We start from the raw sequence: 16,886 nt of genomic DNA, 5'->3' as shown, positions 1-16,886 counted from the left end.
CAAGGGACCGAATTAAATTAACATGGAGTTGGAAGGGCGGGGGGATAATGCATCACAGCCCCTCCCCCAATTCCCACTTCCTTCGAAAAGCTTAGTGGGCACAGCATGCCATGTTAAGACTGAATGTTGAGCCATTTTCTCGGATCACTGTAGCCCATGTGGTGTAGGTACAACTGCTGTTAGAAAGGGAATTCCAAGATTTTGACAAGGAAGATAGACAACACATTCTCATCCATGAGAAGCAGAAAGTTTAGATTTCTGTGTTCATTTTAGCAGAACACCAGTGATATTGACTCTCCACTACCAGGCACAAAACTCACCTTATTCTTTTAAGAGATAATGGGAACTGCAGATGCTGGAGATTCCAAGATAATAAAATGTGAGGCTGGATGAACACAGCAGGCCAAGCAGCATCTCAGGAGCACAAAAGCTGACGTTTCGGGCCGAGACCCTTCATCAGAGAGGGGGATGGGGGGAGGGAACTGGAATAAATAGGGAGAGAGGGGGAGGCGGACCGAAGATGGAGAGTAAAGAAGATAGGTGGAGAGAGTATAGGTGGGGAGGTAGGGACGGGATAGGTCAGTCCAGGGAAGACGGACAGGTCAAGGAGGTGGGATGAGGTTAGTAGGTAGCTGGGGGTGCGGCTTGGGGTGGGAGGAAGGGATGGGTGAGAGGAAGAACCGGTTAGGGAGGCAGAGACAGGTTGGACTGGTTTTGGGATGCAGTGGGTGGGGGGGAAGAGCTGGGCTGGTTGTGTGGTGCAGTGGGGGGAGGGGATGAACTGGGCTGGTTTAGGGATGCAGTAGGGAAAGGGGAGATTTTGAAACTGGTGAAGTCCACATTGATACCATATGGCTGCAGGGTTCCCAGGCGGAATATGAGTTGCTGTTCCTGCAACCTTCGGGTGGCATCATTGTGGCAGTGCAGGAGGCCCATGATGGACATGTCATCAAGAGAATGGGAGGGGGAGTGGAAATGGTTTGCGACTGGGAGGTGCAGTTGTGACATGTCCATCATGGGCCTCCTGCACTGCCACAATGATGCCACCCGAAGGTTGCAGGAACAGCAACTCATATTCCGCCTGGGAACCCTGCAGCCATATGGTATCAATGTGGACTTCACCAGTTTCAAAATCTCCCCTTCCCCTACTGCATCCCTAAACCAGCCCAGTTCATCCCCTCCCCCCACTGCACCACACAACCAGCCCAGCTCTTCCCCACCACCCACTGCATCCCAAAACCAGTCCAACCTGTCTCTGCCTCCCTAACCGGTTCTTCCTCTCACCCATCCCTTCCTCCCACCCCAAGCCGCACCCCCAGCTACCTACTAACCTCATCCCACCTCCTTGACCTGTCCGTCTTCCCTGGACTGACCTATCCCCTCCCTACCTCCCCACCTACACTCTCTCCACCTATCTTCTTTACTCTCCATCTTCGGTCCGCCTCCCCCTCTCTCCCTATTTATTCCAGTTCCCTCCCCCCATCTCCCTCTCTGATGAAGGGTCTAGGCCCGAAACGTCAGCTTTTGTGCTCCTGAGATGCTGCTTGGCCTGCTGTGTTCATCCAGCCTCACATTTTATTATTCTTTTAAGGTTAGCTTATGTTCTATTGGAGCTGCGAACTTGACATTCTTAACACGAAGGGTCCAAATAAGTCACTCTTTTTCACTGGACAAAATAAATGAATGAGATTTTCAATTTAAATTATTTCTGATGCCCAACTTCGAATCCAATGCATTATTGAGGCAGTGTCCCAATGGTATTATTGCTGGACGGTTAATCCAGACACCCAGATAACATTCTGGGGAGCCAGGTTCAAATCCTGCTGTGGCAGATGGTGGCATTTGAATTCAGTAAAATATCTGGAATTCAGGATCTAAAGATGACCACAAATCCATTGCTGATTGTTGGGAATAACCCATCTGATCCATTAATGTTGTTTAGGGAAGGAAACGGCCAGACCAGGTAAGGATGGCATACATGTGACACCAGACCCACAGCAATGTGGTTGACTGTCAACTGCCCTCTGGGCAATTAGGGATGGGCAAAAAAGTGCTGCCAAGCTAGCGACGCCCTCATCCCATGAATGAATAAAGACCCTTTTATGGGAGTCCAACATCGGGCAAGTTCGGAAGATTGTATGTGTTTCATTTATCAACAATACATCATCCCTTATTGATTCCATTTGCATTATTTTATCAAGTTAAGTCGAATCCACCCATGGATATTAAATTTACTCCTGGGCGGTTAGGAGAGTACATTGTGTCCTGGAGCGGAAACTGCAATTGCATGTATACCAACGTCTATTACAAGTTTCACATCAGTTATCTGGATGAAGAGAATGGTGAGGTAGGCTTTATCCCATCTTTGAATCTCCAAAATAGAGTTATTCTATTCTTGAATTTTTGAAATGGTCATATTGAAAGAAATTGACTTGTTCTGTCCTATAAATTCCTATCTTTCTCAACTGAAAGTATTGGTGTGGTATATAGCTCATGAGTTTCTTTTTTAAAAAATGTATGCTTTCATTGGATGTGGCCAACATTAGCTGGGCCAGTATTTATTGTCCACCTGTCATCGCCCTGCAGAATATGGTGTTGAGCTGTTGTTTTGAACAACCGCAGTCCATTTTGAGTAGGTAGAAACCAAGATTATCAAGATTTGACAGTGAAGGAGCGGCGATATATTTCCAAGTCAGGATGGCAAGTGGCTTGGGTAGGAACCTGCAGGTGGTGGTGTCCCCATGCATCTGCTGCCCTTGTGCTTCTAGATGATAGAAGCTATAGAAGGTGTTGACCATAAATCCTTGTTGTGGAGGTGCCAGTGTTGGACTGGGGTAGACAAGGTCGGAAATGGAAAGGACACCGGGGTATAATGCAACAAGCTTATTTGAAAACACAAGCTTTTGACGCCTTGCTCCTTCTTAGGTGTTAGTGTCTTGGTGAATTACTGCCATGCACTTTGTAAACAGTACACCCTACTGCTATTGAGTGTCAGCAGTGGAGGAAGTGAATGCTTATTGATGATGCCAATCAAATGGGCTGCTTATTCCTCGATGGTATCAACATTCTTGAGTGTTGTTGGACTTGCACTCATCAAGACAAGTGGAGAGTATTCCATCACATTTCTGACTTGTATCTTGGAGATGTTGAACTTTGGGGAGCCAGGAGGCAAGTAACTCATTGCAGTTTTCCTAGCCTCTAACCTGCTCTTGAGCCATCATATTTATTGGACAATTCTAGTTCAGTGTCTGGTCATTGGTAGCCTCCAGGATTTTGACACTGGAAGACTCAGTTATGGCTATGCTGTTGAATATCTTGGCCAATTATTAAATCCTCTCATGTTGGCCATTGCCTGAGACTTGTGTAGAACATATTTTAGTTGTCCCTTGTCAGTGTGAACCTGCATATTGTTCAGGTTTTGCTGCATTTTGAGGAAAAATCAATTTTTATTGATGTACCATTGAAAACCTCCTATATGGATGTATCACTGTGAAGAGTGGCAACTGCTGTTCCCAAGACCACAAGAAACTAGTCTATCATGCAAACCAGCCTTCCATCCATTGACTCCATCAATACTTCCTGCTGCCTCAAGAAAGTAGCCACCACAATTAAAGGCCCCTCTCACTCCAGTTATACTCTCTTCCACTCTCTTCCTTTGGGCAGAAGACATAAATGTTTGAATACATGTATGAAAAGATTCAAGAACAGCTTTTTCTGTGCTGTTATCAGACCTCTCGAACAATAATTCTGATCGTGCTGTCTGCACCTTCTCTGCAGCTGTAACAGTGTATTCTGCACTCTGTTCTGCTAAACTGATGTACTCTGTATAGCATGATATGCTTGTATCACATGCAAAACAATACTTTTCACTGTATCCCAGTACATTGGGCAAGAATGAATCAATCAATATATCAATCAATGGACTGCTTTAGTATCTGAGGAGTTGTGGATGGTGTTGGACATTGTGAAGTCATCAATGAACACCCCTACTTCTGACGTTATGATGGAGGGAAGGTAATTAATGAAGCAGCTGAAGATGGTTGAGCCGCAGACATTATCCTGAGGAGCTCCTGCAGAGATATTCTGGAGCTGAGACGATTGACCTCCAATGACCATGAACATTTTCCTATGTGACAGGTGTGATCCCAACTAGCAGAGAATTTAGCTCTTGATTCCTGTTGACCACAGTTTTGCAAGGGTTCCTTGTTGACACGCTCAGTCAAATGCATCCATGCTGTCAAGGACAGTCATTCTCACCTCACCTTGGGAATTCACCTGCTTTGTCCATGTTTGAACCAAAGCGGCGTCCAAAGTGGATGTCATTGAGCAGGTTATTGCCAAAGATATCACCATTGATGACACCTTCCATCACATGATTGACAGTAGACTGATGGGTGGTAATTGGCTGGATTAGATTTGTCTTGATTTAATATACAGGGCATACCTGTGCAATTTTCTACATTGTCGGGTCGGTGCTAGTCTTGTAGCTGTACTGGAATAGATTGACCAAGGGACTGGCAAGTCTGGAGCACAGCAGGTCAGAAATCTTCTTCAGAAATGTTGTCTCTGACTGCAGCATCAGCAGCTCTTGCTATCTCCAAGTTCTGGAGCTCATGTTGTTAGTACTATTGCAGGAATGTTGTCATGACCTCTAGCCTTTGCAGTATGCCGCGCCCCTAACTTTTATTGATGTTATGTGGAGTGAATTGAATTGTCTGAAGATTGGCACCTGTTAGCGAGTTTTGAGAAGATTTTGTAGCTCAGGTTGAGTTTCTGGATGTGAGTTTGCTCGCTGAGCTGGAAGTACAGCTGTTCGCGGGTGGCACTCTGTCAGATGGCAGTGGTTTCCCATCTTCGGGCCAGTTTTAGTGTGTTGCGCCCATAGGTGCTAGCGAGTTTTGAGAAGATTTGTAGCTCGGGTTGAGTTTCTCGATGTGAGTTTGCTTGCTGAGCGAGCTGAGCCCAGCTCAGCGAGCAAACTCACATCCAGATTGGTACCTCTGCCGGGGACTACTGTAGGAGGCCAGGATGATGTGCTGGGCTTCCCCATTATTAAGGCTGAGGATGTTTGTGGAGCTTCCTCCTCTAGTGAGTTATTTATTGTTCACTACCATTCAAAATTGAATGTGGCAGGACTGCAGAGCTTAGATCTGATCCGTTGCTTGTGGGATCGCTCAGTTCTGTCTATCACTTATTGATTATTTGCCTTTAATAATCTCTCTATATTTCAATAGTTTCTAGTACTACCTTGACTTAATTACTGATTTTGGCTACTTGACACTGCTACACATCACTGTCATTCATGCTGCACATATCAGATGGTTAATAAATGTTGCTCCAGTCAGAGATACCCGCATCTCATGAACGAATTTAAAAAAAATTCTCCTGTCATTGCCTAACCCTATCAGTACAGTTGAGTATAGGAGTTGGGCTATCATGTTGATGCCATACAGGATGTTGATGAGACCTCTTCTGGAATATTGTGTGCAGTTATGGCCACCCTGTTATAAGAAGGATATTATTAGACTGGAGAGAGTCAGAAAAGATGTTGCTGGGAATGGAAGGTTTGGGATATAAAAATTGGCTGGAAAACCAGGGACTTCTTTCTTTGGAGCATGGGAGGTTGAGGGGTGACCTTGTGCAGGTTTATAAAGTCATGAGGGACACAGATAAAGTGAATGGCAAGGGTCTTTTGAATATCCCAAAGGGGTAGTGGTGGATGCAGGTACAATTACATTTTTAAAAGACATTTGGATAAGTTGATGAAGAAGAAAGGTTCAGAGGGGTATAGGCCAAACACAGGTAGGTGGGACTAGTTTAGTTTGTCAACCCAGTTACCATGGACCAGTTGGGCCAAAGGGTCTGTTTCCATGTATGACTCTCCAGTTGTATTCTATGCTTTATGTCATGCATTTATCTGTCACAAATTGAATTTTGACTTTGCCATCAGTAACTTACAAGCTATTTGGGGGGCATGGTGGCTCAGTGGTTAGCACCGCAGCCTCACAGCGCCAGGGAACCGCGTTCAATTCCAGCCTCAGATAACTGTCTGTGCAGAGTTTGCACATTCTCCCAGTGTCTGTGTGGGTTTTCTCAGGGTGCTCTGGTTTTCTCCCAGAGTCCAAAGATGAGCAGGCTAGGCGGACTGGCCATGCTAAATTGCCTGTAGTGTTCAGGGGTTTGTGGGTTATAGGGGGGATGGGTCTGGGTGGGATGGTCCAAGGTGCAGTGTGGATTTGTTGGGCCAAAGGGCCTGTTTCCACACTGTAGGGAATCTAACCTAATCATCTATTTTATGTCTGTCAAACTAGGTCACCGGGTTCCTCGTTCAATCACATGAGCAGAATGTAAATATGGAAATCCATCGGGGATTACTTGCTGAAGTGAAACTTTACCAAGATGATGAAAAGGAGATATCTAGCAATTGGACTAAAAGGATTTTTCACCCATCACGTATGTTATTGCTTAACTAATTTGTCATTGTGGATGTTTTTGTGTTGACACTTTTGTTAATTGGAAAGGTTAAAAATAAGTCTCCCATCTCAATCCCACAATCTATTACCTATCTCCCTAGACATCCATGTACAGCCTTTCACTGGCGGGGCAGATCATGCTTCTCACATGTCTCTTCGTGTCAGCTTGGCCAGCACACCATATTCACGCTGCCTCATTGCCGCAACAATACAGCCTTGGTGAGATTGCGCTTGGAATACTGGATACAGTTTTGGCCTCCTTATCTAAGGAGGGATTCGCTTGCCAAAAAAAACAAATGATTGCCATAGTGGCCTCAAGGAAGGTGGGATTGTCACGTGAGGAGACTGGGTGCATAATCTCTTCAATTTAAGAACTCATCTCTTTGAAGCTCTCATCATTTTATTGGGATTAAAAGCGTAAATGTACTTCGAATGGAGCTGAAACTAAGGGACATTGTCTCAGGAAAAAGGTGTAGTTGAGAGGTGGAGGAATTTCTTCACTCAGAGGGTGGTGAGTCTTTGGAATTCTGTGCTCCAGGGGCTGTCAGAAATTGATAGATTTCAAGATCATAGAATCCCTGGAGTACAGTTAGAGGTCATTCCGCCTATCAACTCCACACTGTCCCCTCCGAAAAGCATCCCATCCTATTCCTGCATTTGCCACTTTTAACCCGCTTAGCCTGCACGTTTCTGAATGCTACAAGGCAATTTAGCATGGCCAATCGATCTAAGCTGCACACCTTTGGATTTTGGGAGGAAACCAGAGCACCCGTGTAAACCCACGCAGACATGGGGAGAACATGCAAACTCCACACAAGTAGTTGCCAAGACTGGAATCAAACTCCAGTCCCTGGCACTGTGAGGCAGCAGCGCTAACCACCGTGCCACTCTGCCATATTAGGGGATGTTAGGAAATAGCAAAGAATGTGGGGATAATATGGGGAAATGGTGTTGAGGTAGAAGATTAGCTAAGATCCTCGTTGAATGATGGAGTGAGTTCAATGGGCTGAATAGCCGATTCCTGCATTTTTATTCCTGCATCTCACAACATGGTACCAGATCACTTGATCTAACTTTAACCAGCACCAGCAAAAGAACTGATAAACACAGTTAGAATATTCCTAATGCACAATGCCAAGCTGTGCAAGCAAGATATATAACTATATAACACATTTCATCGCCAGTTGACATCTCTCTTCAAGGAATGCCTACCCTAAAGACATTTTGCTCTTCCATCTGTTAGGAATTCTGGTCATCTCTTTCACCGTGTCTCCCCCAGCACTGTACGCTCCACACCCATTAACTGTAGCAGAAATGCTAGCCCCTCTACACCTCACATCAACACTGATGAAGAGCCATCTAGACTTGAAATGTTGGCTGGCTCTCTCTCCATAGATGCTGCCTGACTCATTGTGATCTCCTGCATTTGTTGTTTTTGCTACAGATTCCAGAATCTGCTGTAATTTACTCCTGACATCTCAAAATGCTTTACAGTTAATAAGATACTTTTTGAAGTGCAGTCTCTGTTGTCATGTATGAAATGTGGCTACCAATTTGCAGACAGAGAACTCCCAGAGACAGCAATGCAGTAATATATCTCCCCTTCCCCCAGTGCATCCCAAAACCAGTCTAGCCTGTCTCTGCTTCCCTAACCTGTTCTTCCTCTCGCCCATCCCCTCCTCCCACCCCAAGTCGCACCTCCATTTCCTACCTACTAACCTCATCCCGCCTCTTTGACCTGTCCATCTTCCCTGGACTGACCTATCCCCTCCCCACCTCCCCACCTATACTCTCCTCTCCACCTATCTTCTTTTCTCTCCATCTTCAGTCCGCCTCCCCCTCTCTCCCTATTTATTCCAGAACCCTCACCCCATCCCCCTCTCTGATGAAGGGTCTAGGCCCGAAACGTCAGCTTTTGTGCTCCTGAGATGCTGCTTGGCCTGCTGTGTTCATCCAGCTTCACACTTTGTTATCAAATAATAGACGCATTCTGTGTTTGAGATGTTGATTAACATTTGAAAGGAGGTTGGTTATTTGCAAAAGCAAGGTGCAGAGCTGGAAGAACACAGGAGGCCAAGCAACATCAGAGGAGCAGGAAGCTGACGTTTCGGGCCTAGACCCTTCTTCAGAAAAGTCAGAGTTAATGTTTTGGGTCCAGTGACCCTTCCTCAGAACATAGAGAATCACTTATACAGGGCAATGCACCCTCAATGTTGCACCATTTTTTGTGCTCAACCCCCGGACTGAGACTTAGAACCTGCAATGCGAGTTGAGAGTGTTACCAACTGAGTCATGTCCAGTCAAACATTTTTGCAACCAATATCCCTGCCACAGAAGGCCTGAAGAGAATCTTTGCATTGTCAATATTACATGGGGGGGAAATATCTTTTCTGGAATTTTTCAGAATGGAAATTAAATGCAGGATATTTATTCAGCCATTTCCAGAGCATACTTTCACTTTAAGCAAACACAATTTTAGGTTTAATCAGATTCCAGATAGTGACACCAATCCATTGTGCCATCTTATGACTCTCTCAGGTATCACCGTAACCAGGGGCTTTAAGCTGTGATCATTTTGGAAACACCTAGAGTATTAATAGAGTGAAGGCTTTCTAAGACTACAAAGTATTTTGGTAAAACACATAGGGCAGGTCTTAATCAATTCATGGTAAAGATTTGGGAAGTGTTGTAGAACAGAGGGACCTAGGGATTCAGGTACATTTTTCTTTGAAATTTGTGTCACATATAGACAGGATGGTTAAAAAGGCGTTTAGCACTCTTGCCTTCATTGATCAGACCTTTTGAGTGTAGGAGTTGGGATGTCATGTTGAGGTTGTACAAGTCATTGGTGAGGCCACTTCTAGGGTAAAGTGTCCAGTTCTTGTCGCCCAGTTATAGGAAGGATCTTGTTAAGCGTGAGACGGTTCAGAAGAAATTTACCAGGATATTGCCAGGTATGGAAGGTTTGTGTCAAAAACAAAGGCTGGGACCTTTTTTCACTGGAGAGTTAGAGGTTGAGAGGTAACCTTTTGAGGTTTGTAAAGTCATGATGGGTATAGAGAGGGTTAATCATAGGTGTCTTTTCCCTAGGAAAAGAGATTTCCGTCAGCATGGTCTGGTTGGACCGAAGGGTCTGTTGCTGTGCTGTATAACCCTGTGATTTTATGAGAACAGATATGCCAATGTATCCCGTCATTTTTGAAACTCCAACATATTATGGTGGGTGCTGAACTTGAATTTGCATTGAAGCATTTATTCCACAGGAATAATTTTTCATTCTGTTTCAATTAATTTTGTTCACACAGGTGATGCATTTACCTCAATTGACAATCTCACGTGCGTTTTTTATGGAAACACCTATATGAACTGCACTTGGAATATTGCTGAAAGTGCATCCCCAAATGCAGAATATGTTTTGTCCTACAGGTAAGAGACACCTTCCAACTATCTGTTTTATATTGCCACATGTGTTAAGGCTAGGGGCTAAAATGTTATTTGTAAGTGTTTCAGTAGGAAACATTTCATAGCCGTATCCAATGCTAAGCATGTAAGATGTAACAAAGCCAGTAACAACCACTGTAGGGCAATGTCAACAAAGGGCTTCATTTGTGCAAACAGCCTGCCGAGCTAACCAAAATACACTTCTCATTCCTTCAGATTTGAAGTGTCACTGCTTAAAACAAATTCACAGAACTTTTTTCACTGGAGCATAGGAGGTTGAGATGACTTTATACATGTTTATAAAATCATGAAGGGTTAGATAAGGGGAACAGTAGGTGTCTTTTCCCTAGGGTGGGGAATTTCAAGGCTAAGGGACATATTTTTAAGGTGAGAGGGGAAAGATTAAAAAAATAGATATGAGGGGTAACTTTGTTACACATAGAGTGATTCGCGCGTGGAATGCATTACCGGAGGAAGTGGTGGATGCAAGTACAGTAACAATGTTTAAAAGGCATTTGGATAACTCATGAATAAGAAGTGTTTGGAGGGATATGAACCAGGTGCAAGTAGGTGGGACTAAGTTAGTTTGGGATTATGGTTGGAGTAGACTGGTTGGATCGAAGAGCCTGTTTCCATGCTGTATGGCTCTATTAAAATACTAGTTATTTTAATTTTGTATATACACCTGCAGTTTCGATGGTATTTTTAAGGCAAAGAAACAGGACATTAAACCCAACCAGTCCATGCCAGTATGCACAACTTGAACCTGTGCCTATCTCTCCTCATCTAAATACAGTCCTCTAAACTCATCTCCCCTATCGGCTTGTCCAGCTGCACCTTATATTCATTGATACCATCTGCCTGTTTCGCTCCTTGCGGTAGTAAATGCCACATTCTTGCCATTTCATGAGTAAAGCCATTTTATTTCCGAACCCTCTCCCCCTCCCTCTTTTCTGAAGGCCCGAAACATCAGCTTTCCTGCTCCTAAGATGCTGCTTGGCCTGCTGTGTTCATCCAGCTCCACACTTTGTTATCTCAGATTCTCCAGCATCTGCAGTTCCCATTATCTCCTCTAAATCCTCACTTGGATTTTTTTGATGACTATTTTAGATTGATAGCCTCTAGTTTTCTGTTCTCCAGAACAAGAAATCTCTCTAAAAAGAATGAAAGAACTGTGGACACTGGAAATCAGAAACAAAAACAGAAATTGCTGGAAAATCTCAGCAGGTCTGGCAACATCTGTAGAGAGAAATCTCTCTATGCCCATTACTTTAAAGTGTTTCACGATTTCAAATGCAGTTATTAGATCCTGGCCCCAAAAGACATGCATTGCACAATGACGTGTATTTTCGAATCACTTTAGTCGATTGAAATTTCCCCTTTGGGTTTGCCATTGAATATAGGATTTTGGGAAGGCTCCCCCTGCTGGAAGGTGAATGGGAGGTTGAGTTGGCGACAGCTGATGTGAGGACTGAGATGGCAAGGCACAAGCAAAAGCAGTTTATTTACATTTTTTTTTCAAATGTCACAGCTGACTGTATTGTAATCCTGGAGGACCAACCCCAGAGAGTGAGGAGTGGTCCCATTGAAGTCAATCATCAAATACCACCACCCCCCCCACGCCTTTCCCAGAGTCATGGAACTGTGATGGCATGGAAGGAGACCATTTGGACCAATGTACTTGTACTACCCAGTACCAATCTCCTTCCTTTTCCCCATACCCCTGCACACTGTTATTATCCAAATAATCATCCAATAGCCTCCTGAATGCCTCAATTTAACCTGCACCCAACACATTTCCAGACTATGCTTTCCACAACAGAAGTACTTTTATTTTCTCACATCATCTTTGCTTTGTTTGTGCATCATTTTAAATCTATGCCCTCTCCTGTTTGCAAGCAGGAACAGCTTCTCTACCCAGGCCCACTAATGATGTTGAAAACCTCCATGAAGCCACTCTCACTCCGAAATCATCACATTGAGTTACACGGTAGTGAGGGGTAATGTAGGCTGCTCCTGGGAAGTTCTTCCCAACATGATAGACTCTACAATGAACAATAATTGATCTTCAGTAATTCGACAATAATTGATCTGACTTTGAGCTTCCTAGCCACTCCTCCCCCATCATCAACCACTATTGGAAATGGCTCAGGGTCAGGATTGTGACTACAAATCAGCACAGAGTCCCCCAGTACTTGAACTGATTTTAAAATTTCGCTTATTGTCTGTCCATCTATTAACCTTGTCCACTTGCCCAGCAGCCTCCCTAACTATAGGCCGTAGTGTAGAGGAATTTATTGTTCAAATGTTATTCTTTTCAAGAAATGTAAATGCAGATGATGTGAAGAACTGCTCACATTATCAGAGTGATGGACAGAGAAATGTAGCATGCTATGGACATAAATATGAAGAGGACTTGCTCAATAAGGTGAACATTTGCGTTAGCGATTTGAGCAACAAGACAAAATTACCATTCTGCAGAAACATTTACCCAGCCGGCTATCGTAAGTTGCAATGTCTTTCTTGCCATTCAGAGCTTTTCAAATGTAGTTGAATGTGGCTAATCAAGATGCAAGAAATGTTCCTTGTGCCTTATGGCCTTTAAGCGATGCCTGTGACTACAGATGAATTTTTGTAGGTTAGCCTTACTGTGGGTAAGGTTACCTTTAATTCCGCTACTTATTAAGAAATCTCCCAGACAATCAAACACTGAAGCAATAGTTCAATTTTTAGTGCATGCAGCGACCAAATATTAGACTGCTGAAGTAACATGTAAAAGCTCGTGACCCAATTTAGCTATTGCCTGATTAATGGTGAAGTTTGGCCAGGACTTCAAGTAGTAGTGATCTGTCCCTGGTGGGAGTCTCCAGGATTTGAATCTTGTAGCGTGTTGTTCTTTGAAGTTCTGCTGAAGGGGGCTTTTGGTGTTAAATTCTTACACAAATTTTGATCCTTCAATCTCTGGGGTGATATTTTGATTATTTCTTTCAGCTCTTTCATCCAAATTGCTGCAGCTGGCTTTCTTATCAAAAGCAATTTCTTTGTTCTTTGTTACATTTGGCATCGACCATCTGATTGAAAGGGCACAGCTTTCCTGTGATTAACCCCTTAAATTCTTCTGCAGAGCAATTAGTTGGTCTTTGTAGTGATAAAAGTATCCAATTTATCAGGCAGCTTTCAACATAGCCTTGGTTAGGTAATCTCACCATGACATGACATGTTCCACTCGGAGTTAATTGCTGTGTGTAATAATTTATCTCTTGCTGATTCATTCAGAGAAGTGCTAGCAAAGTTCTGAAGACTGTAACATTACTGCCAATAATTGAACAAGCATCTTCAGCATTACCAGCAGTACTACCACTTTGATCAGAAGATGAAGACTAATTATTCTGCCTAGAGAATTGTGAATCTTGGAACTGTCTACCCCAGAGGAAGTTCAGACTTTGAATATATTTAACATAGAGATTTCTGATTACTCATGGTGTATTGGGTAATGGGGATGGGATGAGTAAAATACACAAATATTTGGCCAAATTATATCATATTGAATAGCAGGGCTTATCGGGCATTCTCCTGACCCAATGTTCTGAAAGTCAAGATCTGAAATCTCGTTCCCAGTGGCTTTTTCTTCCCAGAGCTGTTTGGCAGATTTTTGTTAAATTTGTGGTGGCAGAATTTGACTCCTTTATCTGTCTAACAGTAGTACTGCTGATAATGCTGAAGCTGCTTGTTCAATTATTGGCAGTGATGTTACAGGCTTCAGAACTTTGCTAACTCTTCACTGAATGAATCAACAAGAGATAAACTGTTACACACAGCAATTAACTCCGAGTGGAACAATCTGTTCAAGAACGAAGGCAAGATGTTACACAGAGACTCAAGCAATTAGCCATATCTTGGTGAGATTACATAACCAAGGCTGTGTTGAAAGCTGCCTGATAAATTGGATACTTCTTTCACCACGAAGGCCAACTGACTGCTCTGCAGGAGAATTTAAGGAATTAATCATAGGAAAGCTGTGTCTTTTCAATCAGACAGTCAAAGCCAAATGTAACAAAGAACAAACAAATTGCTTTTGATAAGAAAGCCAGCTGCAAACTTGCAGCAACTTGGAGATGCTGGAAATCAGTTCTGAAGAAGGGCCACCAGGCCCAAAATATTAACTCTGCTTTCTCTGCACAGGCACTTCCTAACCTGCTGAGTTGGGAAGCTGGACAGAATAGAAAGTTTGGGTTGGTTAGACCTATGTTCATTGGAATTGAGAAGAAAGGGAGACTTTATTGAACATTTAGACCTAGAGTCATAGAGTTAAAGAGATGTACAGAATGGAAACAGATCCTTTGGCCCAACTCATCTGTGCTGCCCAGATATCCTAGATAAATCTAGTCCCGTTTGCCAGCATTTGGCCCATATCCCCCCCAAGCACTTCCTTTTCCTATAGCCATCAAGATGCCTTTTAAATGTTGTAATCATACCAGCCTCCACCACTTCCTCCGGCAGCCATACACGCACCACCCCTTGTGTGAAACCTTTGTACCTAGGTCACTTCTAAATCTTTCCCCTCTCAGTTTAAATGTATGCACTCTAATTTTGGACTCCCCACACTGGGGAAAAGACCTCTTCTATTCACCCTATCCATGCCCCTCATGATTTTATAAACCTCTATAAGGTCACCCCTAAGAATACAGTGCTATAGGGAAAATTGCCCCAGCCTGTTCAGCCTCTGTCTGTAGCTCAAACCCTCCAACTCTGGCAACATCCTTGTAAATCTTTTCTGAACCCTCTTAAGTTTCACAACATCCTTCCTATAGCAGGGAGACCAGAATTACAAGCAGTATTCCAAAAGTGGCCTAACCAGTGTCCTGTACCGCCACAACATGACCTCCCAACTCCTATGCTCAATGCCTTGGAGACAATAAGGACTGCAGGTCATAGAAGCCAGAGTCAACAGATGTGAAGCTAGAAAAGCACAGCAGGTCTCACAACCTCCAAGGAGCAGGAAAGTCGATGTTTCAGGACTGTCTGTCCTGAAGAAGGGTTTCGGCCTGAAATGTTAACTTTCTTGCTCCTCAGATGCAGTCTGACTTGTTGTGCTTTTCTAGCTTCACTCCGATACTCAATGAACTGACCAATAACAGCAAGCATACCACATGTCTTCAGTATCCTATCGACTTGTGACTCCACTTTCAAGGAACTATGAACCTGCATTTCAAAGGTCTCTTTGTTTGGCAATGCTCCCCAACACCTTACTATTAAGTGACTAATCCCTGCCCTGATTTGCCTTTTCAAAATGCAGAATCTCACATCTATCTAAATTAAACTCCATCTGCCACTCCTTGGCTCATTGAGCCATCAAATCAAGATCCCTATGTACTCTGAGGTAACCTTCTTTACTGTTCATTACACCTCCAATTTTGGCGTCATCTGCAAACTTACTAACCTTAACTCCTATGTTCACATCCAAATTATTTAAAAAAAGATGAAAAGCAGTAGACCCAGCACTGATCCCTGTGGCACACTGTTGGTGACAGGTCTTCAGTCTGAAAAGCAACCCTCCACCACCACCACCTTCTGTCTTCTACCTTCGAGCCAGTTCTGTATACAAATGGCTAGTTCCCCCTACATTCCATGTGATCTAACCATGCCAACCAAGGTACCATGCAGAACCTGGTCAACTGCCTGACTAGCATAATCCCTACAATCCATATAGATCACATCCAACAATTTGCCCTCATCAATCCTCATCATTACTTCTTCAAAAACCTCAATCAAGCCTTTCAAACAGATTTCCCATGCACAAAGCCGAGTCGATTTTCTCTAGTCAGTCCTTGCGTTTCCAAATACACCAACATCCTGTCCCTCAGGATTTCCTCCAACAACTTGCCCACCACTGATGGCAGGCCTACCGGTCTATAGTTCTCTTGTCTTTCCTTACCAACCTTCTTAAACAGTCGTGCCACATTAGCCAAACTCCAGTCTTCCGACACCTCACCTGTGGCTATTGATGATACAAATATCTCAACAAAGGAACCAGCAATCTCTTCCCTACCATCCCACAGAATTCTAGGGTATACCTGATCAGGTCCTGAGGATTTGCCCATATGCATTTTAACGCATCCAACTGTAATAGCCTCCTCCTCTGTAATATGGACATTTTTTTAAATGTCGCTATTTATTTCTCCACATTCTAGATCTTCCATATCCTTCTCCATAGCAAATATTAATGCAAAGTACACATTTAGTATCTCCCCCATCTCCTGTGCTTCCACACAAAGGCATCCCTACTGCTCTTTATTGGGCTGTATTCTTTCCCTAGTTGCCGTTTTGCCCTTAATGTATTTATAAATCCCTTTGGATTCCCCTTAACCGTACATGCCAGAGTTATCTCCCGTCCCCTGTCTCCCCTCCTGATATCTCTCTTAAGTATACTTCTACTGACAGGGATGTGGAGAAGTGTTTCCTTTTGTGGGAAAGTTTAGGACCAGAGGGCATAACCTCAGAGTAAGGTGTCGCCCAGTTAAGATACAAATAGGGAGGATATTTTTCTTTCAGAGAATGGTAAATTTGCATTTCTTTTAGTGCTTTCGAAGGTGAGATAGACAGGTTTATTTAAAATCAGTTTGGCAGCCAAGCGTTGTGGGGTAAAATTGGGATAATGAAGTTGAGTACTATCAGAACAGGCATGATCTCAGTGAATGGCTTACTCCCTCATATATCTTGTGGTCTATGGATCTTGTCAGCTGTCATTGGGTCTTCAGCTCTAACTTCTAAACGCTTTCAGCTATCTCAACACATGCTCTGGTTTAATGATTAATTCTGTTGTTCCAGAAAAACTCTACCCTCCAATAAACATTGTGTTAAATAAAAGCACTGATGAAGTAAAATGGGAACTTCAAGAAATGGATGTTCCAGACTTTTGTTACACCTATCAGATAAATATCACAAACTGGAGCGACCAAGCCCATGAGGTAA

At 43.5% G+C, this 16,886-nt stretch overlaps 1 protein-coding gene across 6 annotated transcripts in view; it reads left to right on the top strand.

The window, feature by feature from the left end:
• LOC125453585 (interleukin-5 receptor subunit alpha-like) overlaps positions 1 to 16,886 on the top strand; it is a 59,680-nt gene that overhangs the window by 18,551 nt on the left and 24,243 nt on the right. For 4 of the 6 annotated variants that reach the window (XM_059646798.1, XM_059646795.1, XM_059646794.1 and 1 more), the window contains exons 2-6: positions 2,202 to 2,347; positions 6,312 to 6,453; positions 9,779 to 9,899; positions 12,237 to 12,418; positions 16,743 to 16,882. In XM_059646798.1, coding sequence (XP_059502781.1) covers positions 2,202 to 2,347; positions 6,312 to 6,453; positions 9,779 to 9,899; positions 12,237 to 12,418; positions 16,743 to 16,882 — 731 coding nt within the window. The remainder of the gene's footprint in view (positions 1 to 2,201; positions 2,348 to 6,311; positions 6,454 to 9,778; positions 9,900 to 12,236; positions 12,419 to 16,742; positions 16,883 to 16,886) is intronic. The other 2 variants (XM_059646797.1, XM_059646799.1) reach the window with 2 other exon arrangements.

The sequence above is a fragment of the Stegostoma tigrinum genome, chromosome 6, assembly GCF_030684315.1.
Source record: "Stegostoma tigrinum isolate sSteTig4 chromosome 6, sSteTig4.hap1, whole genome shotgun sequence".
Lineage (NCBI taxonomy): Eukaryota > Metazoa > Chordata > Chondrichthyes > Orectolobiformes > Stegostomatidae > Stegostoma > Stegostoma tigrinum.
Note: the sequence above shows the minus strand (reverse complement) of the source record. Positions and strands in the feature narration are given on the sequence as shown.